Source organism: Embiotoca jacksoni, unplaced genomic scaffold, assembly GCF_022577435.1.
Source record: "Embiotoca jacksoni isolate LCO1_2020_lvr unplaced genomic scaffold, fEmbJac1.0.p SCAF_19, whole genome shotgun sequence".
NCBI lineage: Eukaryota > Metazoa > Chordata > Actinopteri > Embiotocidae > Embiotoca > Embiotoca jacksoni.
Genome location: NW_027185329.1, coordinates 8,368,307 through 8,394,939, shown reverse-complemented (window position 1 = coordinate 8,394,939; position 26,633 = coordinate 8,368,307). Strand labels below are relative to the sequence as shown.

The 26,633-nt window shown below is 39.5% G+C and overlaps 1 protein-coding gene across 1 annotated transcript; it reads right to left on the bottom strand.

Annotated features, from left to right (window-relative positions):
* Nucleotides 1-2,394: 2,394 nt before the first annotated feature.
* LOC138200574 (low-density lipoprotein receptor-like) lies at nt 2,395-24,831 on the bottom strand. Its single transcript, XM_069153366.1, has 13 exons — nt 24,742-24,831; nt 23,541-23,675; nt 21,512-21,889; nt 19,416-19,535; nt 19,014-19,139; nt 18,026-18,197; nt 15,168-15,383; nt 14,579-14,697; nt 14,193-14,332; nt 13,726-13,867; nt 13,378-13,575; nt 12,046-12,206; nt 2,395-4,856 (listed from the first exon to the last, which is right to left on the bottom strand). The coding sequence occupies exons 1-13, from the start codon at nt 24,800-24,802 to the stop codon at nt 4,821-4,823; spliced, it is 2,004 nt and encodes a 667-aa protein (XP_069009467.1). The 5' UTR covers nt 24,803-24,831; the 3' UTR covers nt 2,395-4,820.
* Nucleotides 24,832-26,633: the final 1,802 nt, after the last annotated feature.

Below are 26,633 nucleotides of genomic sequence, written 5' to 3'. Positions count from 1 at the left end.
GTCCAGGAAGTCTGAGGGAGAGAAAAGGATTCACTCGTCTTACTGTTAACTGCAGAGACAGCACATCAGATTCATCTGACCAAAAAGATTAAGGACAAGCGGCAGGGGTTTGATCAATTTAATCTCATTGGTGCCTTTCCAAGTTTCCTTAAGTAGTTGAAGGGATGCAGGATTAAGAGACAAAGTTGATTTAAGGATATTGAAGTGATGAGGTAAATGTCAAGCCGGACCTTATGTTGATTTTTCTAAATATTGTCCTTTTAAATTTAAATTAAAATTCAAAAATTTATTTTGAAATATAAAATGCGTGTAATTACTGTATATCAACATACAGCTGAGGCTGGTATTCACTTTCAACAGGGGCCCTAATGTCAAGTGTAGGTTTTAGCTGCATGGTGGACATGCAGGGCTGTGAGCTGTCGTTAATTTGTTCTTTTTAATGAATTAAAAAACAGGTAATTTAGTAAGGTAAATGGCTAATATTCATTGTTTACCAAAAAAAACCAAACATGCAGCTGAGGCTGAAGGGAGAGTCCTTAGTTTTGTGAGGAATTTAGCCCTAAACCAAAGTAAAGCATTCGACGAATATGAATTTTAACGACGTTTAACTGGTGCAAGAGTAAATCGGAGGAACATAAGAGGATCAGAGGTCTTTAAGGTTTATCCTCTGGGCTCTGGATAGTTAAACCCAAATTATGGGATTCCATTTAATAGTTTTGGAGATATTCTGCTAGCTGTAATATGCTGCCAGAGGTAGAGGAAAAGTCTGTGGGTTTGTCCTCTGACATGTATGAATGTTTATGAATGTATAATGTATAATGGTTGTTGACTGAAAATTTTGCCTTTCAAACAAATTAACTAAAAATGGTGAAAGATTTCATACTTCCCCTTACATCGTTGGATTGTACTCAACCACTTCTTTATGTAAAAAGACGCAATCAAATGTGATGATTTTGTTATCCCTGGGCATCAGATGGCCCTCAGATTCTGACAGAAAGTAAATTTATATTCCTCTCAGCTTCATCAACTAAGTGTGATTTACTGCCTCACAACTAATCATAAGATTAGAGCTGCTAGGGATTGGCCAGGTCAAATAGTGTAAACATACAGTGTAAGCATGTCCTGCTCGCCGCCGGAGGCTTTAAAGGCTTTATTGTTCCACTCAGATGGAGATGTTCCCACGGTTAAACATCGTCGCGTGCAATGCGTTCTACTTTGCATGATGGAAAAGATAAAAAAAAAAAAAAAAAAAAAAAAAAAAAAAAAAAAAACCACATCCTCCATTTCACAACTGTAGTTTGATTCAGTTTTGCTGCAGGTTGTCCATCTGTGCCAGCTGTTATAGGCCCCAAAGTGTCAGGCGGGTAACTGCAGTGCACAGTTATTGCTGACCAAAGCTTCTCCAGAAAACAGGTGTACAGATTGGTCTCCACTGTTTAAATGGGGATAAAATAATTCAATCACGCGGCTCTTGTAGACTTTCCAAACACTATTGGACAAAATGGATGAAATTCTGATCGTGAAACAGATCATTTCGCGGGGGTTGTGATGCCTTTTGTTTCATTTATCCACAGTTTTACAGTTGCAACAGAAGTAGCGTGGGTTACAGCAGCGGTTCTGGTGTATGCTTGTGTCAACAGTGTTTGTGTAATTTTCATAAAAAGGGGAAACAAGTTCTATTTAGATCTTTGAACAAAGTATGACAGCGGCAGCATAGATACAGAGGGTGTGAAGGGCGGCACGGTGGTGCAGTGGTTAACACTATCACCTCACAGCAAAAAAAAAAAGGTTCCGGGTTCGAATCCGGTCCTGGGCTTTTCTGTACGGAGTTTGCATGTTCTCCCTGTGCTTGCGTGGGTTCTCTCCGGCTTCCTCCCATCATCCAAAAACATGCACCTCAGGTCAGGTTACCTGGCGCCGCGCTAGTGGCAGCCTGCTGCAGCATCTCCCCCCTGACAGCCCCCCTGCTGTAGTGAAGAAATTTCCCCTCGGGGATTAATAAGGTGTATAAAATAAAAAAAAGTTCAGTTTTGCTGCAGGTTGTCCATCTGTGCCAGCTGTTATAGGCCCCAAAGTGTCAGGCAGGTAAAGTCAGAGCCTGTTTTACATCTCCTCTCACAACCTAGTTTGACCTCTGTTTCTTCCAACTCTGTATACATTGTTGGAACTGTCAGTCTTCTAATAACTTTTTAACCCTCCTTTATTTACCGTTCATCCGGCAGCTATACCGTGTTTTCTGTGTCCCACACACATTCGGATAATAATGTGGTAATTCCATGTAGTAATTTCGTTAAACAGCCACAGTCTGTTTCTATAGATGCGAGTCACCCGAGGTTTTATAGTCTCAGAAGTAAGAGAAGTCAACAAAGTAACAACTGCTTATGGACACGTAAATATGTAGGAAAACATAAAATACTTTATTTGATTCATTTACAGCATTTAACAGTGTTCTCTAAGGCGCAAACACAAAACTACAGCGACTGCAATGCTACCCAAAAATAAATAAACCCTTCTTTCAAAATAAATACGACCCAAACAACTCAGCAGTTTCAGCACAGAATTAACTCTCAATTAGTGCCAATAGATTTTTAACGGTCTGACAGATTTATACATTATTTTGAGACCCTCACAAAAACAACACAAAAAGACTGATTTCAAACAAGGCAGGTCAATCTTTTAGACATTCACACTAAAAACACTCACTGCACGAGAAAAAGGAAAACCGAACCTCCCACACATGCTTCACAAAAGAAATGACCCAAAAACCTGCAACAGAAGACATCCTCCCTGTCTCTTTACTCTAAATGCTCACACTGACTACCTAACAGCACTGATGCCACTGAAATACCATCAACAAATGAGATACAACAGTGAAACCTAAAGCTGACGGTGGGTGATTTGATTACTTCTGGACAATGTCTGGCTAACTGTTTCCCCGTTTCCACTCTTTATGTTGAGCTAACCAGCTCCTGTTGCATCAATCCAGTCATTCAACTATGGGTAAGTGGGCAAGGAAGTGTATTTACCAAAACCAAATGATCAAACACGGAAGTACATAAACTGAGAACTATGGTTTATCAGCATACCAGCATTCACATTTTTTTTTTAAGAAAAAAATTGATATTAGGATAAATTTAAATTTCATTGGCATTTCTTGTTAGTAATGAAGCTGAAAACAGATATGTTCATTGAAGCCCACGTCAGCTTGCAAATGTACTCAAAAAGGAAAGTATCCTCACTGGTTAAAGCTCCCAAAACCTCACTGGACAAAAAAAAAAAAAAAAGAATGTCCAATTAACACTTTTTTTTTTTTTTTTTTAGCTTTAATCTACTGAAGTTTTCCTTCCATACACACTGTATTCTAAGTTGTACTGGACAAAAGGCAGCACGTGTTCACAACACCGACTGCAGTGTCAAACTCACGAACGCTGACCATAAAAGTGCTGAAGGCCAAGAACATACCAGAGCAGCACCAGTTTGTCTTCAGAAATTAGTCAAGTTATTCACCAGATTCCTGTTTGATGCTGGAAAAAAAAAAAACATCCATAATGCTGCCAAAGTAAGGTTTGGGAAATTGCCACAAGTTGAGAGAAACATTCAAAACATGGAGAGAGACAAAATAAAAATCTTCACCAGGACCGCATCCAGTTACTATTTTCACAATTACTGAAATGTTTTGTCTGTAAAATCTCAGAAAACTGTTGTTTTGTCCGGTACATCTGTTAAATGTGAATGTTGTGTGTTATGACCGGGCACGGACAGTCGTACTGTGCTCGGGGATAATAAGCAACATGCACATTTTAACAAATGTACCGGACAAAACAACAACTCGAATTTGTCCATTTGGAGGAGGCCGTCTTGAGTCCGGATCAGTGTACTCAGGTACACATCAGGTTTGAACACTACCTGTACCAAATACAGCAAGTATAACACTGTCGATATTTTCAAACAATAAAAAGTAGTTCTCTGCACCTTCTCATCAGAAATCTGCGAATGTGGGCGGATCTCAACACTCACATCAACTTCCTGACATAAAAAATAAGAAGTTTATCGATTGTCCTGCTTGTCTGAACACCCAAAACAAAAGCAGCATGAAGTAGTGCTCCACTGTAAAGTCAGCAGCAGGAGCTGAATCAACTAGATTTGGTGCACATTTTTACCGTGAATAATCAGAACGAAACATTGTTGTGATGTTAGAGTCGGCCAGGGAGGAGTTACAAAGAGACGATTATGTTTGGGCTCGGTAAACATGAATCGTACCGAATGTGGAAGCACCTTTAGAAAAAAAATAAAAGCAGAAACATTTGAGAGGCTGAAACCAGCAAACGTTTTTCACTGCTTATCAAAATGATTTTTTTTTTTTTCCCCAGTCAAGTAATGATTTCAAATCTAATTCAGACAGATCACATTTCCACTCGATTTCTTGGAGACCTTTGACATAACCGTTAACCTGATGAGCAATATGCTTCGGAAAAAGGAATAAAAAAAATAAGGCATTTATTCATTTCACTCATTTCGCGTGTTCACTACTGTTCAGTGTAAATAAAGAATGATCCTCATCAACAATGACAAAGAAAAGATCTACCGTGGAGCCACCAGGGCTGAAATTGACCCTTCAAAACTGAAGGTGCAGCAGTGAAGAGTGAAACCTTTTCCCCCCTCCCGAATAATCACCAACCAGGCGATACTCGAGTGACTCAAACCTCCAGACAGAGTTGGAACAAGGCAGGGTTTGTTGTCTTGTTGTCGTGCCGGCTCGGAGGTCACTGCAAGGACGTCAACAGGAGAATCCCAGTCAGCTGACCGTCTGTGTCACATCTTCATTCACCGTCCAAGTCCAGCTTAAGCAGAGTTTCCTGGCGGCAGACAGCATATGGCTTAGTCGACGTACTGCACATAATGAGCCTGTAACCCGATTTGAACTGAACCCGGTCAAACTGCTGTAGCTTCTCAGATGAACAGTTGTGTTTTTGTTTTTTTAAAATAAAAAAGTGATAATCATTTCAGTGAGTGGAACCTCGTTAGAGATATATGCCCCACTGTCTGTCAAAAAGTGTTTTATGACTTGATTGAATGATTTATGACCCCCCCCCCCTAAGCCCCGCCCCTTTTATGACTTTCTATAATCAGGTACCCCCTTTGATCTTGGCAGGTGTACTTTGATGAATGACTTATGACATGTAATAAACTATTTAATTACCGTGGGAAAGGAAGGAAGGATTTTTATGATCCATAGAGCTTAATGAATTAAGCAGTGTAATAAAAGTAGTTAATTACCGTGTGGAAGAAAGGAAGGAAGGAAGGAAGGACACTTTGATCTTAGCTGACCTTAGCCCCCATACACGCTTCCCCCCGATCACATGACCCTGAGGTAGACTTTTAAATGAACCAATGAGAGTAAAGAGGTATGGTTTTGTAGGGGAGCTATTGGATTCTTACGGTCAAACTGAACTCGCCGCTGTAAGCACCGCCATGACAACTGGTAACTAAAAAGTTAAGCAACCAAGTCTCCAAAACAAATCTTTTGTGAACAAAAATTTTATGATCCATTGATCTTAGTGTTATTAAGGCCTGTAATAAACTAGATAATTTCCCTGGGAAAGTAAGGACGGATTTTATGATATATTCATCTTACTGATTTTAAGGCCTGTCATAAACTAGTTGATTACCCTGGGAGAGGAAGGGTGGACTTTATGATACATTGATCTTAGTCCGGCGCCCTTTGATGACCCCAGGAAGGAAGGAAGGAAGGTATGACCCTTAGATCCTAGCTGGCCTTAGACCCCATACACGCTTCCTCCCGATCACGTGGCCCAGAGGTAGAGTTTTTAAACGAACCAATGAGACTGGAGCGGAGTAGGTTGGCTTTATAGGGAGTGAATGGATTCATACGGTCAAAATGAAGTCGCCGCTCTAAGCACCGCAATGACAACAGGTAACTAAAAACTTAAACCATCCAAGTCTCCGATTAACTAATCCATTGGCCCAGAATCAAACAATGCAATAGATATGTCGCTTTGTATTGTGACAACATTTTGCAACCGTAAACTGTAAGTAATCCACATTAAGTCACTACAAGCACGAGACATATTAAGACATTACTTTCCTTCATCGCACACGTTAGCTGAACATGTCACGATGCAGAGTACACTTCTGCATGCTGCCACAAGTTGTGCTCTCTGCTTATGACAGTTGATGTAAACAAAGAAGCCAAGTATAATTTAATATCGCCGATACCAATCAGTTTAAAAAATGCTTTGATGACACTGATACCAATCTTGGAGTTCAGCTCGAGATGTCAGTCACATGACTCAACCTCAGCCAACATGATACAGAGGACCAAAACAACTCCCTCATTTCCTGGTGTAAACTTCTTGAAAGCAGGGACCTGCTCTGTTTCATTAAGTCCTTTTCGGTGTTTTGTGGGATTTGAATATCCATGTATAACTGCTTCACAATCACAAGTTGCTACCAGTGCATCTGAAGCAGCTATTACTTTTTCCACTTCGGTCTCAGACTCAGCGATTTGCTACCCTCTGGTCACTAAACGCAAATTCTTGTACCATTACTATTAAATGACTTTACCAATTATTGCACAATCCATTCACGCATAATGAGAGGCATAATATAATCACATTTAAACAAGCTGTTTGAAGAAAAATGAAACACAATCTGCAATTTTAATTTTTGGTGAGCACTTCTTATTTCCATAAGTGTATAGCCATACAGCTGTCAAATAGATTTCAAATGAAATATATATTAGTTTTAAATGTCTTCAGTATTGTTCTACAGTGTAGAAAAAAAATGCAAAAAGTTTAGGAAAAACCCTTGAATGACTTGGTGTGCTTATACATTACAGTTTGCTGACAAAGACCATGACATGGATTTGGAAGCTTATGGAAAAACAAGTAAGCGAATATTAAATAGGACATCCTCACCGTCCACTACGTCTTTTTAGCCTGTCTGCACAAAGCGAAAATGAGGAGATGTCGGGTTCAAAGAAGAACAAAGTCAAACGATGAGCAAGACGAGAAACATTGAACATTAACATTATTTGAGGTCCTACTGTTTCCATTTATATGGACGGTTTGGGAATACGTAAAATCAAGTAGGAGGGAGAAGTCAGGAGACATTTTCAGTGTCTGAATTTAGAGTCTGTGCTTACAGCTATTTCTTGGAAGCAGTACGTACCATACAAATTCAATCTGTATCACAGTATTGAAAGTACCAGTAGAAGGGATGTTTAAATGTATTTTTGATGAGCACTACTTATTTTTCAACCATTCAAATTTTAAATTGTTCAACTCTTTCAGGACATTTATGCTAACATTCAACTTTTTTCAAACATTTATCATTTTCAAAATATTTAAATATTAAGCATTTCTTAACATATTTGTAACATTTGAGTGAATGAGGAGATTCTTTAACTCCTCTAAAACTTTCTGTCATCGTCACAACAGCAGCCAGACATCATCTCGCTCAGATTCCTAATGTTGCCCGTTTCTCCGTGTTTCTTTGTCTGACTCTGAGTATTTGTCAAACGTGGGCCGAGCTGTCCTCTCCTGAGTCGCAGCTCCGCCTCAGCTGCTCCTCGTCACAAGTTACAAAACTGTACTCGGTGAACTCATCAGCATCTCGTTCTGAAATAATCTGGTCTTTTAACTACTCTGTGCCAAATTAAATAGCAATAGTCTTTAGCTGCGTTGCATTTTTGTGGTGGCCTGGATTGCAACTGAACAGTTTAGGAAAAACCCTTGAATGACTTGGTGTGCTTGTACATTACAGTTTGCTGACAAAGACCATGACATGGATTTTGGAAGCTTATAGAAAAACAAGTAAGCGAACCTTTAGCTAACTTGGGTTTTGTTTTGGGGGTAAATAAGCTCTTTCAAAGGTCTAGAATACAAACTATATCTGCACACCACTAGATCTAAATGCAAAAATCTGTTTGTTTGATTTTGGGGAAAATTTGAGTTAAACAACCCATTAATTCTCATTCAAGAATACCGTTGGGCATGTTCATAAATGTCAGCATATGCAGCATGCGACTACACCACAATGTACTTTATCTGACTTTTGCAATAACCGCGCATTCATTTCTAAATTTTGCAGAGATGCCGAATACAGCCGGGACAAGTTGTTAACTGGCCAACACATTCACAGCGAGGCAGATTTACCAGTTAACCTGACCTGCAAGTATCTAAACTGTGGCAGGAAAACAGAGCACTTGGAGAAAACCGAGCAGACAACGTGAGACCATACAACGTCCACACATAGAAGCTTTTTGCTCTGAGGTGACCGTGCTGAGCACAGAGCCTGGATTTTCTTCATCATGAAATTAATTTTATGAAGAAACTTTCTCAGCATTAACATATTGATCAAGCTGAGGGGCGTTCCTCTCTCACAGGGATCTGCACGAAAGGCCTGAAGATTACATTTCATTACCTTTCAAAAATAGTAGCAAGTCGTTAGTAGTCGAAATGCTTTTGCCCAATGGAACATGTATTGGCACCACAATTATGCTAATATCTGGATAATAACTGCATTACTACACACTGTGCATACAGTTTTCCCTGGAGGAATATTAGTTCATCATCTTGGCCTTGCATCGGGGGATGCCTGGTCTCGCAGCAGCCCCCAGTTTCACAGTAGTTTATTGGAGAAACACGGAGAAACAGGCAACATTAGGAATCTGAGCGAGATGATGTCTGGCTGCTGTTGTGACAATGACAGAAAGTTTTAGAGGAGTTAAAGAATCTCCTCATTCACTCAAATGTTACAAATATGTTAAGAAATGCTTAATATTTAAATATTTTGACGTTTGACTTTGTACTTTGAACCTGACGTCTCCTCGTTTGCTTGTTGCAGGTCACACAAAACTGCTAAGCTATCCTAAATCGTTTACTAACACTGTGTGACTGAATTTGCCACAGAGTAGCTGAAGGATCACATCATTTCAGAAGGAGAGGCTGATTAATACACTGAATTAAGTTTTGTCGCTTGTTTTTTTGTTGTCCTGGATTACATTACTTTTCATTTAGCTGACGCTTTTATCCAAAGCGACTTACAACATACCGATGGTACACCATCGGGAGCAATTTAGGGTTCAGTGTCTTACTCAAGGACACTTAGGCATGTGGGCAGGAGGAGCTGGGGACCGAGCCACCAACCTTCAGATTAGTGTGCAACCCAGTCTACCGACTGAGCTACAGCCTCCCTCCCAGGGCCACAGAGAGACTGACGGAAACAAAGACCATTCACACTCTCATTCACACCTAAGGGCAATTTCTAGAACCACCAATTAACCTGAAGTGCATGTTTTTTGGATGCTGGGAGGAAGCCGGAGCACCCGGAGAGAACCCACGCAAGCACGGGGAGAACATGCAAACTCTGCACAGAAAGGCCCATGACCGGATTTGAACCCGGAACCTTTTTTTGCTGTGCGGTGACAATGCTAACCACTGTGTATCCTGTCGAACCTGTTCAGTTGCAATTAAGCCCACCACAAAAATGCAACATAGATAAAGACTTAAATTTTTGAATACATTGAACACAATTACACACCCAGAATTCTGACACGCAAATGAAATTCCAGACGGTCGTGCTGTAAAAAGTAAACAGGGAGCTGTTAAAACAAAGGTACATAATCTGGGGGAAGATACATAGATTATTATCTGTATTGTATTAATAAAGTTTAGCAATCTTTTTCTGTCCAATAAAAACTGGTCTACAAAAGCGCAATGAATCGCACACTGGAAAGTACAGATGTGTGTTTAAAAAAAACAAAAAAACCCTGTGTAAACCTATAGTCCTAAAAGTGATCATATTAAGCTAAAGCATTTGGTAAGTGACCACCAGCAAGTTTGTTGGTTCAGATGGCCGGGGGCATGAGCCACCGGCGGAGCCCCTGTGGGGAAATGAGCCACCGGCGGAGCCCCTGTGGGGAAATGAGCCACCGGCGGAGCCCCTGTGGGGAAATGAGCCACCGGCTCTGTGGAGATAGCGCTGTGGGGATCGGGGATGGGGGGGGAAGGAGGTGGAGGGTTATGGGGATCAGCTCATGGGTCTGGGAGAGTGCGAGACGGTCTGCAGCAGCTCAGCATTTAAACAGTGGAACTCCGATTGGGAAGACCTCACCAGGTACTGGATTATTTTTTATTTATTGTATCTTATTTTTAAATCAAGTTAAAATTGCAGATTGTGTTTCATTTTTCTTCAAACAGCTTGTTTAAATGTGCTTATATTATGGCTCTTATTATGCCTCTCATTATGCGTGAATGGATTGTCCAATAATTGGTAAAGTCATTTAATAGTAATGGTACAAGAATTTGCGTTTAGTGACCAGAGGGTAGCAAATCGCTGAGTCTGAGACCGAAGTGGAAAAAGTAATAGCTGCTGCAGATGCACTGGTTGCAACTTGTGATTGTGAAGCAGTTATACATGGATATTCAAATCCCACAAAACGCCGAAAAGGACTTAATGAAACAGAGCAGGTCCCTGCTTTCAAGAAGTTTACACCAGGAAATGAGGGAGTTGTTTTGGTCCTCTGTATCATGTTGGCTGAGGTTGAGTCATGTGACTGACATCTCGAGCTGAACTCCAAGATTGGTATCAGTGTTATCAAAGCATTTTTTAAACTGATTGATATCGGCTATACTAAATTATACTTGGCTTCTTTGTTTACGTCAACTGTCATAAACAGAGAGCACAACTTGTGGCAGCATGCGGAAGTGTACTCTGCATCGTGACATATTCAGCTAACGTGTGCGATGAAGGAAAGTAGTCTTAATATGTCTCATGCTTGTAGTGACTTAATGTGGATTAATTACAGTTTACGGTTGCAAAATGTTGTCACAATACATGCAATATATGCAGTGGGGCACATATCTCTCTCTCGTTGTCGGAACTGTTGGACCTGTAGTTTGTGCATTTCCTGCAGTTATCTCTGGCTCCTGAGCCACATGTTTCTGACCTGAGGCTACTGTCCAACATTTGTGTCTCTGCTGTTATTTTCTGTCTCTGCTCTACCTTAAACTCAAAAGATCAAGGCAGAAAACAACCTCCGAGCCTGGTTCTGTTAGAGGTTTCTTCCTGTTTAAATAAAGTTTTTCATTTCCAACTGTTGCTCATTAAGGAGTTGTTAAACTCTGGGTCTTGACCTCACTATGTTAAGTGCCCTGAGAGGACTTGTGTTGTAATATGGAGCTAGATTTTGAGACCGGTGATGAATTTAACTGTATATTTGTGAGTTAAATCATCCAGGCTTGTGTTGTTCAATATGAGCTTGGTAATTATCAAGGATTCCTTTAATTTGGTTTTTAAGCAGTTGTGACAAAAATGCTGTGTGTACTGAGTGGGAGACTTTTCAGTTAATAAAATAAAGTTTAACAAAACTAGCTGATAACATCACTTCAGAAATGAAAAAAAAAAAAAAAACAATTTAAGCGTCAATAGCAAATTCAATCAAACTTGTTGTGTTCCAACAGAAAAGTATTTATAGCTTAAATCATTTTTTTGTTAGTCTTCAACACTTTACATTTGGCTTTTTTTAAGTGGCAAAGACTCCAACATGAAACAAGCTGGCGATGTCATAAACATCCCTGTTTTTTTTCTGGACTTCCTGAAGAGGAAACACCTGCTGATCCTGTGACTACAGTCAGTCCTGAGCCAGAGACTCCGGCTGCACTACATTATTTCATAAGGTCACAGAATAAAGAAAACACAATTCAAAGAAAAATGTTCAAGAAGCTAAAATATGTTTTCAGGAGTTTTAAAGACATGATGATGTGCTCTTTTAAAGTTTGTTTTTTTTACCAGTAAATGTGTCTTTCTTTTTTTTACCCAGCTTTTTACCGTTACCCGTGTGCCACATGATAAACACAGACCCCAAAATAGCCACGCGGTGGAAAACTGATCTGGTAAAATATATATATATATATATATATATATGTGTGTATATGCAGTGTACACATGCAGCTGAATGAATGCTATCTCCTCTCTGAAGGTAAATGAAGGTGTTTGTGTTTGTGTGCAAACGTCTCTTGCCTTGACCAGACATGTGTTTGGACCCCGGGGTGGCCTCTGAATGATGAGCGGGTCTTGGGACTCTTTGAGGGAGAAGCTCTGCACCGTGAGAGACCGGGCGGGCCTGAACTGCTCCCTCCACCACCACACAGCCGTCACCACCAGCAACACACTGAGGAACACTGGGAAACACACAGGAGACATGTGTCACTTTCTGGAGCCTCTGCAGAGGGTGTGTGAAAAAGCTGACATCAGCTTCCTGCATGATGTCAGCTCCTCTGAGGGACAAACGGGTGGCTGGTACAAATTAATTAAGCTGCAATACTGATGGGAAAAGTCTTTCAGAATCAACAATGATTCATACAAAGTTCTGTATGTTTGAGAGAAACCCATTCATGTGTTTAATAATAATTAATTTTAACTGCAGAGATTTATAATGTATATGTTAAATAAGGTGAATACAGTAAAGTAAACATACTGTGTATGTAAACACACTAACAGTAAGCATGAAGACAAACAAACTGGTTCCATTTACATTTATGTGCCCCCTTCTGCCAGTGAGAGTAATTACAGAAACACTGCACATGCTTATGTCGTAGTCCTGTATTGCTACTGAGGTGGCAGTAAAACGGTGGATAAATTGTTTCCAACCTCACAACACCTGTGAAATGTCTGGTTTCACGATGAGAATTTGATCCATTTGAAAACTGTTGAAGTTGGTAACTTTTAGAAAGTATTGCTTCTCTTCTTTTGAGCCTCCAGTACTCTGTACAAACGCGTACCTCAGTCTCCATGTGGAATAAGTTATACAACTAACCAATGTCAATAAATGATGATAGATGAGACTGTTTAGTTTGACTCAGCAGTGAGTGGCCATGTTGATATCAGTGTCAAATCACAAAGATATCCTCCTTCTGACAATCGACACCTTAAAGTTACATGAAACTCATGTTGGAAAGCTGCTCGGAAACTGTAGCCAAAGGGAGTCTGAGACATCAAATTACATCGATAGTCATCTTTTATAGTCAATATCTGATTTTCACTCACTGTTACTGAGATAGGAACAAATTGTACAGACAAAGTGCCACCACATTTCTGTTTCACATTTCCTCACAATGTGCGTGCCAGTCCGATTATAAAGACAGGCAGTCTTCCTGGCAGGATTCCAGCAAATGTAGGATCAGATAAAGCTGAAGCAGGAACGGCTCGTGAGATGGCATTCGTCTCTTGAGATCTGTTTTGCCCCGTTTCTGGAGGAATGCAACTGAACTCTAGACTCTCAGACAGCAGGAGGCTTCTATGCAGGCGGAAGATGCAATGATTGAATATTTTGAGAAGTGAACCGGATCTTACTGATAAGAGAGAGGATTCCAGCAAATGTAGGATCAGATAAAGCTGAAACAGGAACGGCGCGTGAGATGGCATTAGTCTCTTGAGATCCGTTTTGCCCCGTTTCTGGAGAAATGCAACTGAACTCTAGACTCTCAGACAGCAGGTTGATAAGGCACTCGTCATGGCACACCGACCCGGCACGTCCGCAAACAAACGGCCCTTTGGAGCAGCAGAACATAGAGTCAGTTGTGAGGATTCAGAAACGGTTTTGTTGTTTCACCTACTTATTTTAGTGTGTGCTACAAATCAGCAAAATGATCTTCAAGTCTGAGAGCCCCATTACGTAGAGCCACTTTGGATCGGTCATACCGTTTGGTTGAAGAACAGGCTGAACGAGGACCACGCCACCTGGTGAGGTGACGTTAGACAGCAGGACTTGAAGGTTTCCACCGTTGTGTTTGTTTGCTCGGCAGATGGAGCGCGTAACTTCTTCACTCCAATATACAAATCCCTGAAGACAAAGAAAGAGGTTACTGGCACACTATACATACTGGGGTTTTAGGGAAATCTGAATATTTATTATTGTAACATATGAAAGAGATTATTCCATCTTTTAGCCTTGAATTGATCTCTTTCTTTAGTGTGTATTTATAAGTTCTAACAATCAGTGTCAAGTCAGAAACAGTGGTCAGTTAGTGCAAGACTTTCTGTCATTATAAATGTTGAGGTCTTTGTGGGTTGTTTTTTTTAATTCTACAATATTCTTCAATCATTTTTTCCAGGCCTGTGGGAATGAGGATGAACGGCAGCGCAAAGATGTGATGTGACTGTTGTACCTCAAACACAGCGAGGCTGAAGGACCGGTCCATGTAGCCGTTAGACTCCACCACTGTTTTACGGTGAAGACCTTCTAGATTTACTCTGGAGATGGTTCTCATTCCCTGGTCAAACCAGTACAGCAGCTGGCGAGGCATATCTAGAGAAACGAATACATGCATGAAAGGGCACCGTGAATTGGCAGAGAATTATACAAATGCACTCAGCTGAACTGTTACTTCTGCTTCGTGCATAAATACAAACTCATATTGTTCCTGTTTTAAGGCTTTCGAACTTCCCTGAACAACATGAGTAAACAACTATGAATAGAGGAAAAAGAATATGTCAGTTCAATAGTAATTCAACACTCTGGGAACCAGTATGTGAGCAGATTTTCAGAACATACCCAGAGAAAGGGCAACAGGTTGGCGTATTGACGAGGTGACCAGAGCCATCCTCTCCCGGCCATCTAACCCGGCCCTCTCGATCTTTGGGGAGCTGCCACACTGAGTCCAGAAGAGCAGCCTAAGAATACAAAAACGCACCTGATGTTCTTCTTTACATTTCTTTCATCTTATCTAAAAAAAATTTAAACACATTGTATTTAACTTTTTTGTGGTAAAATTAAATTTGTGATCGTCATTGCTCGTGACCATTTTTAAAAGAATAGCAGAAACTGTGTCAAGTACCGGACGGAAAGTTATTCAGTTAAACAATATTTGAGTTGGTGCTTTGAGAGCAAGTTTTTTTAATTTTAATATTACATTTGAAACTCGCCTATTTTACTCTGTAGCTGTATGTATTATTATGTAATGTGTTGCTCATCCCTGAATACATAATCTTGTGTTGAACCACCTCTTAAGTGGCAGTAGCTCAAGAACCTGGAGGAAAAACAAACATCTCATGACGGAACAATAAATCATCGAGTTTCAAGCTTTGAATGGATCACGCAACACTTCTTTGATGATGCTGTTAACTATCTAAATGAAATGTACCCTCGGAGAGGATCCACAGCCACTGCAGATGGCTGGTCGAGTCCTGTGATGAGCTGATGCTGAGCCGAACCGCCCAGCAGGGCGACGCCAACCGAACCCCTGTCTGTACTGGTCCAGTAGAGAAGCTGGTGGATCCAGTCCACGGCCAGGCCTGATACCGAACCTTGAACTTTCAGCACCAACACAGCTTCCTGTGGCTTCCCATCCATGGAGATCCTGTGAAACATTCAGGAGTGAAAAGTATATAATATACTGTACATCACCCATAAAACCCACATGGTGTTTATCCAGAATTCTGCTCCACCCAATCCATCCAAACCCTGACTATGACCGTGCATGGCGCCATCCTTCAAGAAGCTAACTCATCTTTTCCACATATGAGAGACAACTGAGAAAACTTCATTGAGAAATTCTACACAAACACTACAGTCCTCCATGTTTGTTTTAAGCCACATTAACAACACGGTTCCAGAGACGCCTAATGTTATATTATTACACCTCACAAACATCAGCATGTTAGGTTAGGTAGTTACTTTATTAATCCCCAAGGGGAAATTATTATTATTATTTTTTTTTAAAGTAGCAGTGCTACTGTAGTGAGGTTAGCATGCAGTTGTTAGCATTTAGCTTCACTCATAGCCTCATAAAGCAACTGTCAAACAACTTTTGACAACAACTTAATTTATTAACTTTATTGTGACAAAAGAAAGCAGATTTTACCAAAATCTATCAGGATCCTCTATGAACTGACTTTTCTGCTGTAATCGGTCAATATTCCTGAGAGTTTTGGGTGTTCAGAGCAGCTTAGACTCAGCCCGGCTCTATTTTAGTCTTTGATTAGACTGTATATTTTTTGTTCAACTCGATCATCTATAATATCAAACAATCAATACATTTTTGAATTTTTAACTTAATAAAACACCTAAATGTTGGATAAGCCATCAAAAAAACTGAAACATTTATAATATTCTCTGTCAATAGACTCATGTTATGTTGGGTGTGAAGACAAAGCAAATCACTGAGTATTTTCACAGAAGCTGAATGAAACTTCTCTTTCTTTATTTACCCGTGAAAATAAAAATAAACTTTCAGTTCTTTATGATTGTATCTTGTGCATCAGTTTTAAATGTTACTGCACATTTGTGACATATGTTCTCAGATGTGTGTACAAACTTCCTGTCTGTCTGTCCTGTCATTAGAGTTGAAATTTTAAAAGATAAACTTTAGAAATCTTTTGTCAACTTTTGTCTTCAGAGTCAGTTAATATGTGTTTCATGTAAATAAAACCACAAATAGAAAAATTGTTGGCAGATTTCATGAAATGAACATCGCCCTTTCTGTAAAGTAGCGGCTTTGCATAAAGTCTACAAGCACATTGTTTCTTCTTCCCTGCCATGAAAGGGCTCTTCAAAAAGATTTACATATCAGAGACACATTTGGAACACGTAGGCTTGCAATTATAAAAGGAGGAATGAACCGTTTGATCTTTTGATAATGTAATCTACTTATTCTACTTATCCATCTACAATGGTTTGTTATTTCAATGAGAGCAACTGAAAGTCTTCGTTGGTGACCTTGTCATAAATTTAAAGCAGCACTAGTTCATTAAATATGTTGACTATGTTAGAAGGCAAAAGTGTTTTTGTAGTTGCATCAAAAAAATCAGTGACACTGGAAGCCTTCAAAAGAAAGAAGAAAATGAAAATATAATTTAAATGAAGGGGTGATGTTGCATATATTCACTCTGTCCTTGAAAACATTCACAGTGGTGCATTTGATTGTACACCAGAAGTGGTTTGTGTGTTAGTGTAAAGAATAAAAAAGAAAGAAAAAAAACTAGAGAGCGCAGTGTGAAATGGAACTACTTTTCACATTTTGGTAAATTGTAAAACTACAAAGATATTACAATGTGTTTGAATGTTTGACTATCAAAACTTACATTTTCATGGTGAAAACGTATGCCTGTAACCCTGAGTGCTTTTGTTTGGTGATGGTGACAGTGGAACTGTTTGTCTTTTTGTTCAAAGGCTTTGGGTTGTGACTGTACGACTTAAGTAGCAGATAAACAATATGTATATAGGGACCAGCATGTTGCTTTGGACTCGGATAGAACCTCAAATGGGTTGGCTGCCTTTGATTCTAAAATGTGCATAGATAGGAGGTGGATCATTTTTGGTGAAACTTCAAAAATGGAGTAATTTCTTTTGTCCACACTTTAGAGAAAATTGAAAAAAAAAGTCACAAAAGTTGAAATTTTTAAAGCAGAAGTGTATTGGATACATTCTCACATTCAAAGTGAAAGAAGTTTGATTGCAGCCCAAGCCGTTTGAGATAATTGAATAAACGTATAGTTGATTGTTACAGCGCCACCATTAGGTCAATTAGTGTAATTTTCTTGTGCCTGAGTAGTGGAAGCAATTTGCAACCAACAAATTTGGAGAGTTTTCACCCAATGGATTTTGCTGCCCAGTCACTTTTAGTGTAGAAAAATAATACAGAAGAAGAAGAATCGGAACAAAGACAAGAGAGTTCCTCGCAGCTAAGTTGCTTAGACCCCTAATAAAATGAATCCCCTGGAAGGGTCACATACTCTATCTGACTAGGATAAGTTTTGGGATGCCACTAGGGGCACTAAACAAACGTAGGGCAAGGACATCTGGGTTATCTTGCTTATTCTGTTGCCATAGCATCCCAGACCCATGTAAAAGGCAGAAAAACAAGTGGATAGGGTTTCCCATGTGTTTACATTCAGATTGGGCTTTTAGCTGAAGATGCAACTGTCTCGTCCCTCAAGCATCACTTTGTCTTTTAAAGGCAATACACTGTAAAGAGGTGTATGGCGCATGCAGCTTTGTTACCTGTATATGGAGCCTCGTCCCTGCTGGGCCCAGTACAGTGTGCGGTTAGAGGCCACAGCCGCCACGGGCCCCGGCCCTGGTAAATGCGGGGTCAGCTCTTTGTGCTCAGTTCCACTAATGTTTTTCCACTGTATTCCTTTAGAAGTGGTGAAAACCAGCTGAGCATCATCTCCTGGAGGGACACACAAAGACCAACACTGAGCATCGTGTGCCATTCATCGTAGCTCGAGTTGTCCTGAGAGAAGCAACAAGGGCACATCGTGAGTGACACTATCGCACCCTGTCATCTAGAGACCTTTATATAGCTTTATAGCTTCATAAGCTCATGTATATCAACACTGCATCAGAAAAAAATTGAAATACTACATTATAATGAATCACTAACACAATATAAATACTGCTATAATAGAAAAGATCACCGACAATGTTAAAAGTGACACAACAGTTAGTAAACTAGAAATAAAGTCCTGAGAGCGATCTGGAGGCTTGTCAAAAACAATTTATCCAGTGAAATAATAGATGATTGTAAAATGTTTGGACAGTCATACTTACTTGGATAATGTAACTGAGACAATGTTTATCAAGGTGGGACGAGTTTGAGCAAACCATGACAACCTTTTGAACATACAGATTGGAACAAATCAGCCAGATACCAGTGATAACGCACAAATATTGTGTGCACATACATTCTAGCTAAATCCAAATCAAATATCACAGTCGCATTGACAGTAGTGTGCAAACATTTTTCGGTACTTTAGATGTTTAGATTCTAATCTATCAAGTAATATGCTCAGGGAGGTGGCTGATCGGAACAAATTCATTCTTCAGTTCTTGAGAATGACCCCAAACTGAGTTTTCAGTGAAAAGGAGAACAAGGAGTCCTGCAACAGATGGTGTGGCCCCTACGAAGCCGTGATCTCCACATCATGGAGTCAGTCTGAGATCTTCTGTTGTCAGCAGCGGGTCTTTGAGATCATTTGTTGCTCACCTTTGGCCTTGCACTCTCTGGTCTTTGGGTCCATGTGGTAGCCGTCATGGCAGTCACAAGAGAGGCTGCCGTTTACGTGAACACACAGCTGATCACAGACATCGCTCTCCAGGCACGCTTCGATCTCTAGATGGCAGAAGAAACAAGTTTAAAGGACTGTTATGAACACAGGGAAAGGCAGCTCCAAGTACAACTCAGTTAAAATGGTTTGTAGAGCTCCATTTGGTACCAAAAATAACCACTTACATTTAATTTTAGTATGTAAATCTTCACAAAGTTGTGACACAAATATTATAAAGTAAAAATACACTAGCCCTTTAAAAGTAACACTGCAATCCTCTGTCATGTATATGTATCATCAGGACAGGTTTTTTTTTTTTTCATAAGTGTGATGCTGCTCACCCTCACACTGGCTGTCATCGAGCAGCCTCATGTTGTCGGGGCAGGAGCAGAGGAAACCCATTGACTGGTCCTCACAACCATGAGAACAGCCGCCATTGTTCACCAGACACTCGTTCTGATCTGTGAGGTAAAACATTACATAGAAAAACATTTTTATTTGAATTTCAGACCTCCTTTTTAATCTATGATGCTAAAACGTTATTTCATTAATGCAGAAGTTAACTTTACTCATTGACACTTATACAATCCAGTTTCCAAAAAAGTTGGGACGCCGTGTGAAATGTAAATAAAAACAGAGCAAAGATTTGAAAATCCTATAAACCCATATTTAATTGCAAATAGACCAAAGATAACATATCAAATGATGAAACAAAGACATTTTGTTTTATATAAAATATATGCTTTTTTTTATTTTGATGGCAGTAACCCACAGTGGTTCAAAGTTAATTTTTGAGCAGGGCTGAGCAACATATTGATGTTATATTTATATTGTGATATGATGATATCGTCTTAGATTTTAGATATCATAATATATATATTATGGTATAAGTGTTGTCTTCTCCTGGCCTTCAAGACCACATTACAAGAAGTTGATGTCACTTCCTGAAGTCACCAAACTGTTCTACCTGTTCTGTTGTTTGACTTAATGTCATAATATCCACATCACTGATGATTATTTATCAAACATTTTGATGTGTAAATATTTTGTAAAAACACCAATAATAATCCGTACATTATTGCTGTAATATTGACACAGGGTTATTTGGTCAAAAAGTTATTTCGTTTATATTGCACAGCACAAACTTTGAGGAAACAAAACCTTCTCAAGGTTCCATTTAACATCAGTTCAAATGACCTACGTCAGCAGGTGGGAGTTTATCCAGCTGTGTTGTTTATGCAGACGTTCAAACTTCCATTTTTTTTTCTCTGAGCACTTAAGGAGATTATCACTGAGTCACGGGCTGAATGTGGTATGTTTGGATCCACATAAAAGCAGCCACACTTCAATAATAACTACTGTATTATAACATGTCTGTCGTAAAATAAATTAAAAAGGGATAATAATTAGTATAAACTACTATTTTGTTAATGAGCTTTTAGAACAGCTGCATTACCAAAATCCTAATAATTATCATTTTTGTCAATGCCAACGTTGAATATGTGTGTATGTGTGAATAGTCTGTATGTGACTTGTTCAATTAGCTATTCACGTAGCTGAAACTGAGGAAACTTTGTGTAGCAAAAAAAAAAAAACCAACAACCCAAAAACAGGTATTTACTGACCTTATTTGGACAGTTAAAAATGGGTGTTTTGTGAAGCGAATGACAACACAAACTACGCTGAAAACCATTCTGAATGGCATAAACAAAAGGTTCTGCTGTGGCTGTTTTCTTGCTACTGTGATCTTTGCTCCAAATTTAGGATGTAAAAACTTGTGTTGTGTTCAGGAACCTGAGGCTTCTACCGCCCTCTGCTGGACAATCAGCAAAACATCAGCAACAAAGGGCTGCTCTGTCATTACATCCACATTTAATGAAGATCTAAATAAAACTGTGACAATGTGCTTCTATAGCAGCCGGCGCTGTCAGGTTTTATTACAAATAACAACCGCTGTGACTGAAGCGAGCCTGCACTAACTGCAATAATCCATTTCTTTCTGTAGTTGCACAAAATGTTTAATCTAATGTTACAAATGAACAGGTGGACCCAGTTTGCCTGCATAATGGAGCCGAGGCTGCAACTCGAGTGGTTTGGCTATTATACATATTCTACATACGGCGTATAATACGTTCTTTTTGTGGCACCTCAAATTCAGGAGTCAAAGTCTCCTCAATCCACAGAACCCCACATTACTCCTTATGTTTGACGGTTTTATTTCAAAAATGTGAGTTTCTTTTAATAAAGTGCCAAATGACTATAATGTGAAGCGAGTCAGTGGTAGGAGCTGGGGACTTGTTCTGATGTTCATGCTGTATACTTTAGAAATAAAAAAATAAGAAAAGACATCTGATAAAATGTAATTAACATAGTTTCTTTAGTTTTGGTATTTTCAGCATTTTGTCAGGCCATGCAGCGGCTGCATCACATCACTCACCACAGTTGTCCTCGTCGCTGCCGTCACTGCAGTCTTGTGACTCGTCACACCTCCAGGTCTGGCGGATGCACTGCCCGTCTCCGCACTGAAACTCGGACGCTGCGCATGTTGGAGAAGTATGTGGGAGGGGTTTCGCCAAAGCACACAACCCCTGGGTCTCATCCCGGCCATCTCTGCAATCAGTCCGTCCGTCACAGAGCTTGTTTCTGGGCAGGCAGGCGTCAGATGGCCCGCAGGAGAAGAAGCCTGCGGTGCAGTTCTGGCAGGAAGCCTCGTCGCTCCCGTCGCCGCACTCGTCCACGCCGTTGCAGAAGAAATGTGCTGATATGCACCTTCTGCTGCGGCAGGCAAATTCATCTTTCTTACACCACACAGGACCTGTGAAGAGCCACAGCTGCGAGTTACAACTACAGTATATGTTGGCTGATATGCGTCAATATGAAAACTTTTATTCGGCACATCGTGCAGAAAGTATGATGGGGTAAAAAGTCGATTTGATTTCTTCAGTTATTCATAATTATTTAATCCCCAGTGAAGTTCACCATTTCAGTGCACTGATATCAGTGTTGGGCAATCAACTAAAATATCCTGCTACCCTTACATCTTTGTCACAAGTGTCAAAACTGTTTGACAACCACGTTTGAAGGATCATTGCAAAAAAATGTGTGATTATATATTCTGTACATATGGTATATAAATAAAGAATTTCAGCCCATGTATTAGTATCAGAATTGTTTACTCCCTAATCTTGGAATCAGCATCAACACCTAAAAAAAACACAGATCTGTTGTGTTCTACGACAAACTCTTCTGGTGACTTTAATATTATTCGGCACTTTGAAACACATTTTTAAAAGAGAAAAACGGCAGCTTCCTACTTGGATAAACAAAGTTCTGTCTTGTTCATCACACTGGGGCAATTGCTTTTATTTCTTTTTTAATAAAAATCCATTATTGTGTTGAACTGTATTTGACTGTATCATTGAGACTGATAACAGATCTTTTCCTCTTTTATTTATTCATTTTCTCTTTTTTTCACTGTCTGTCAGTACAACCACAGTCTGCTGCTCAGTCCTGTATTTCTAAGGGAAGAAAGTAAAACTTGTTCACTTTCCTCATTTTCTTGGCCGACAGTCAAACCAGGTTGAAGTCTCTGACCTTGAAACAACACTGCTGACATTCATACCTGCTGGATTTACTAACGTTGCCTGAAATCACATAAAGTCCTTTCAGCCAGTCTCTCTCTTTGTTTGCAAACCTGCAGCTTATGGTTCATGCCGAACACTTAAATCTCTCTGGAATTTAATATCTAAAGTCTTAACGACTCCAACAGGATTTTGAAAACAAGTCTCCAACGGCCCGTTCCCACACAATAACAGAAAATGTAGTCATCTTTACAGCACAGAAATCTAAAAAGTAGAAGTCAGGAAATATACTGTATGAACTGGATCTGGAAATTAATTCATTAATTTATGAGAGTTATTCATATACTAATTAAAATGAATGTTCTCCATATGGCAAAAGCAGTCCAGCAGAACTAAACCGGCTGCTGCTTTAAATGATAAAATATCTGCACGATGCATTAAATATCCAGAACAAACTCGCAACAAACTTGGTGTCTACTCCAACTCTGAATCAGTTTGAATTCAAGCTTAAACCATCTCAGTTTTCCCCTTTTTATTATAATAAACCTTTACTTTAAAACGGAGAACGAGCAAACTGGGATGTTGTAAGCACTACAATGAATTGTGTCATTTTTAGTCTCCTGTTAAATGCGTTACTGAAAGTGTTTTTCATTAATTGAGTATTCTATTATATTTATGTTTTGATTAAATCGTTTCTTTTTTATGTCTCGCAAAGAGCAAATTTCCTGTTGCTTTGTTGTTGCAATGTGCTACATGATAAAAAAAAATGTCCTCAAGTTGCGACGTTATTTGTGTGTCAACAAAAGAGCTCATGAAACCCGGAGCAGCGCGCATGTGTGTGGAGAGTTTGGAAGGCGATCACATTGTCAACAGTGTTTTACTCACTACAGTGGTGTTCATCAGATGCGTCCTCACAGTCTGCGTGTCTGTCACACACCTTCGGCTTCCAGATGCACGAGCCGTCGCTGCACCTGAACTCCAGCTGCTGGTGGCAGGCAGGTAGAGAGCGACCTGCAGCCCCTGAAATGTGCAGAACGACAGCCAATAAGATAACGAGCCCGAGGGATCACACAGAGCGAAACACGAGTTACATCATGACAACTTCTGGTTACAACTCAATTCTCTCTTTTTGTTGTTGTTGTTGTTGTTTTTAGCTCCTGTTTTCCAAAATGTGTTTCCCTGAAAGTTTAAGTGAGCAGTGAAAATACTCAATACAATGGGAATTAGTCCAGGCCTTTATTATTTTATCCTTGAGAAAGTCTGATGTGTTGCATTTTAGGAATATACATGTCAGTAATCTAAAGATATATTTTTTAAAAAACAATGGGGTTTTACTAAACCACGTTTTTTATTTTGTAAACTTGAGAACAATGAGATAGAAATTAGTCCATAAACAGACTAAATTAACCTTTTCAAAACACAAATCACTAAAACGGATGAAAATAAAATGTTATCAGTGATGTAGTCGGCTGCAATAAATGACTTCTTTAAAATATGACTGGTTTTTATACCAGTTTTGTGTGGTACATTTTGGGCTGAGAAAACTATTTGTCAGTTAGTACTTGCACAGCGGTACTTAAAAAAAAAACTGCTTAAAATACTTATTCAAACGTGCTATATTTAAAAAAAAAAAAAAAAAAAAACTAACAAAAGAAACAAAGAAATATGAATCGACAAAAAAAAATAATAAGTTTAAGTTTATCTGAATTTTAAAATTGGATATTTTCCAAATGAAAATACGACACACACACAAAAAAACACAAATGGGTTTTTAAGTGTTTGAGATTTCCTGTTGACAGATTGGCACACAGGCCTGTATCTAAGTCCCAATAAATAAATAAAAATGGATTGTACTGGTTTTAGATTGCAGCAGCCCAACTTCCTGTAACGTTTCGTATTTATTTAGCATCGCTGAAACGTCAGTCTCAGACTAAGTTCACCGCGGCGTGTGTCGCAAACAGACTTTACGCAAAGTGACCGGCGGTCTGCTGCACAAAAAAAACAACCTTCCGTGCATCTTTGTGAAATAACATCGAATACACGCAGATGGTTAATTTCATACACGAGAGTACTTCACGCTTCATACCGCAAATGTGATGCCAGACGAAGGGCGCAATGAGAGCAAATAAACCTCCGAGGTGTCCCATGCTCGACGTCCTCCACAGCAGCAACACGCGCGGCGCAGAGAGATGACGCAGGAGTTATTTCTGTCAAATGGTAGGTTTGGGGCTGCTGTCAAAAATTTAAATAATACCAACAATTTCCGGGGTTTTTTTTTTTTTTTTTTTTACTGTGATATTTTGACACGCATAATTTCACAGTGTGAATGTATCTCTTTAAGTCCTCGGGTCTTTCGTGACCCATTTTCATTTTGGGTCACGGAAGACAAGAGGGACAACAGGAAGGTTAAAATAGCCTAATGATTTTGCTCCTTTCTTTGTTTTCTCCTGGCCTATTTCCAAAACATTTAAACTTATTGCTCAAATAAACACAGAACTGCCAGCTAAGGTTGTCAGGAGTGTTTCCAAGGTGAGACTCAAACCTGCTCAGTATTAAAAACATTATGTTGAGAGTTGCCTACACAACAAAATAGGTTACTTTTAAGCAGCGTCTGTCATAAGTGGATTTAAATGTCAGTTTATAATCATGTTTGCTGATTCGGCTTCCCAAAGGCAAAACAATAGACATTTTGTCTTGTAGGAGTATAAAAGCACGTGTAGGCTTAAAACTAATTAAGTCTTAAATCTTCTAATTAAGTATGACACTGAGCTACACTGCAAATACAAGGATCCTTGTTCTAATTTCTGGTCTGGGCTCTCCCCTGATACCAATTTGCCTTGGGAGACCCTACCAGTGCAACTCAAAGTATCCATGGCAACAAATCCCTTTATATATATATATATATATATTTTTTTTTTATTTTTTTATTTTTTATTTTTTTTTAATAAAAGTTCACATCTGTTCAAACAAGTGAAGAATTTTAATACAACAATTTGTTGTTTTAATTGATTAAATCTTTGACAATTTTATTTTTGATTGCACCCAGAGAAAACCAATGTATGGACAGGGAGAACAACTCCAAACAGAACAGCTTTCAAGGTAATTGGTTTCCTATAAGTTTTTAAGTAAGATGAACTTATCAGATTTAAAGTTAATTCAGTCACTCATCAGTTGAAGCAGCAGAGGCATGACCGACCACAGCTGAAAAGAACCTGGAAACTGTGGACTTCTTTTTGGACGATCGGGCGATCAAAGGCAGATGGCTTCTCAGAGACTTCACAACAGCATCATTAAAAGATGTAGCTGATGCCATTGCAGACTCCAGCAGTTTTTTTTGGAGAAACTTCTTACAAAGGTCTTTAAATATGGCCTTGCTGATTGTTTCCTTGTCATCGTTAATGTTGCCAGTAGAGTCCTTGACGCTTTCCTCTGGGGATTTGGAGAGTATTTGTATTAATAGAGCATCAATGAGGTCGTTGATCATTTTCACAGTTGCAGGAGACGGACTACCAGCTGACGGTGGCGATGCATCTTCTTTTGGTTTCTCCTTACATACAGCTACATTAAAAAGATGAACAGGAGTTGGGCAAGATTGTGTTGTTGCCTGCTCGTCTCTGGCTTTAGGGGACTCTGTCCTGATGACGCCGATTTCCTCTGGTTCCTCGTGACTGAATTTGGACTTGGGAGTCTCTGGAACACATCCTGGTAGACAATCTTCAGAAGTTTCCTCGATAAAGTGAGATGATCCTGAACTCTGTTTGAGGTTCAACAGGAAATTTGTTTCTCTTGTCTCCAATGCCGTCTCCAGCTTTGTCTTCATTTTTTCAAATTGATTTTGGGCAAACTTGAAAAAGTCGGTTTTACAAACTGTTTTGTTGGTGTCTCCTGAAGCTACAGCCTGTAGCCTCAGACAGGAGAAAAGCCCCTTCTGTGATGTCTGGTGACTCTCCAGAATATTTGAGGAGAATGTCATTCACA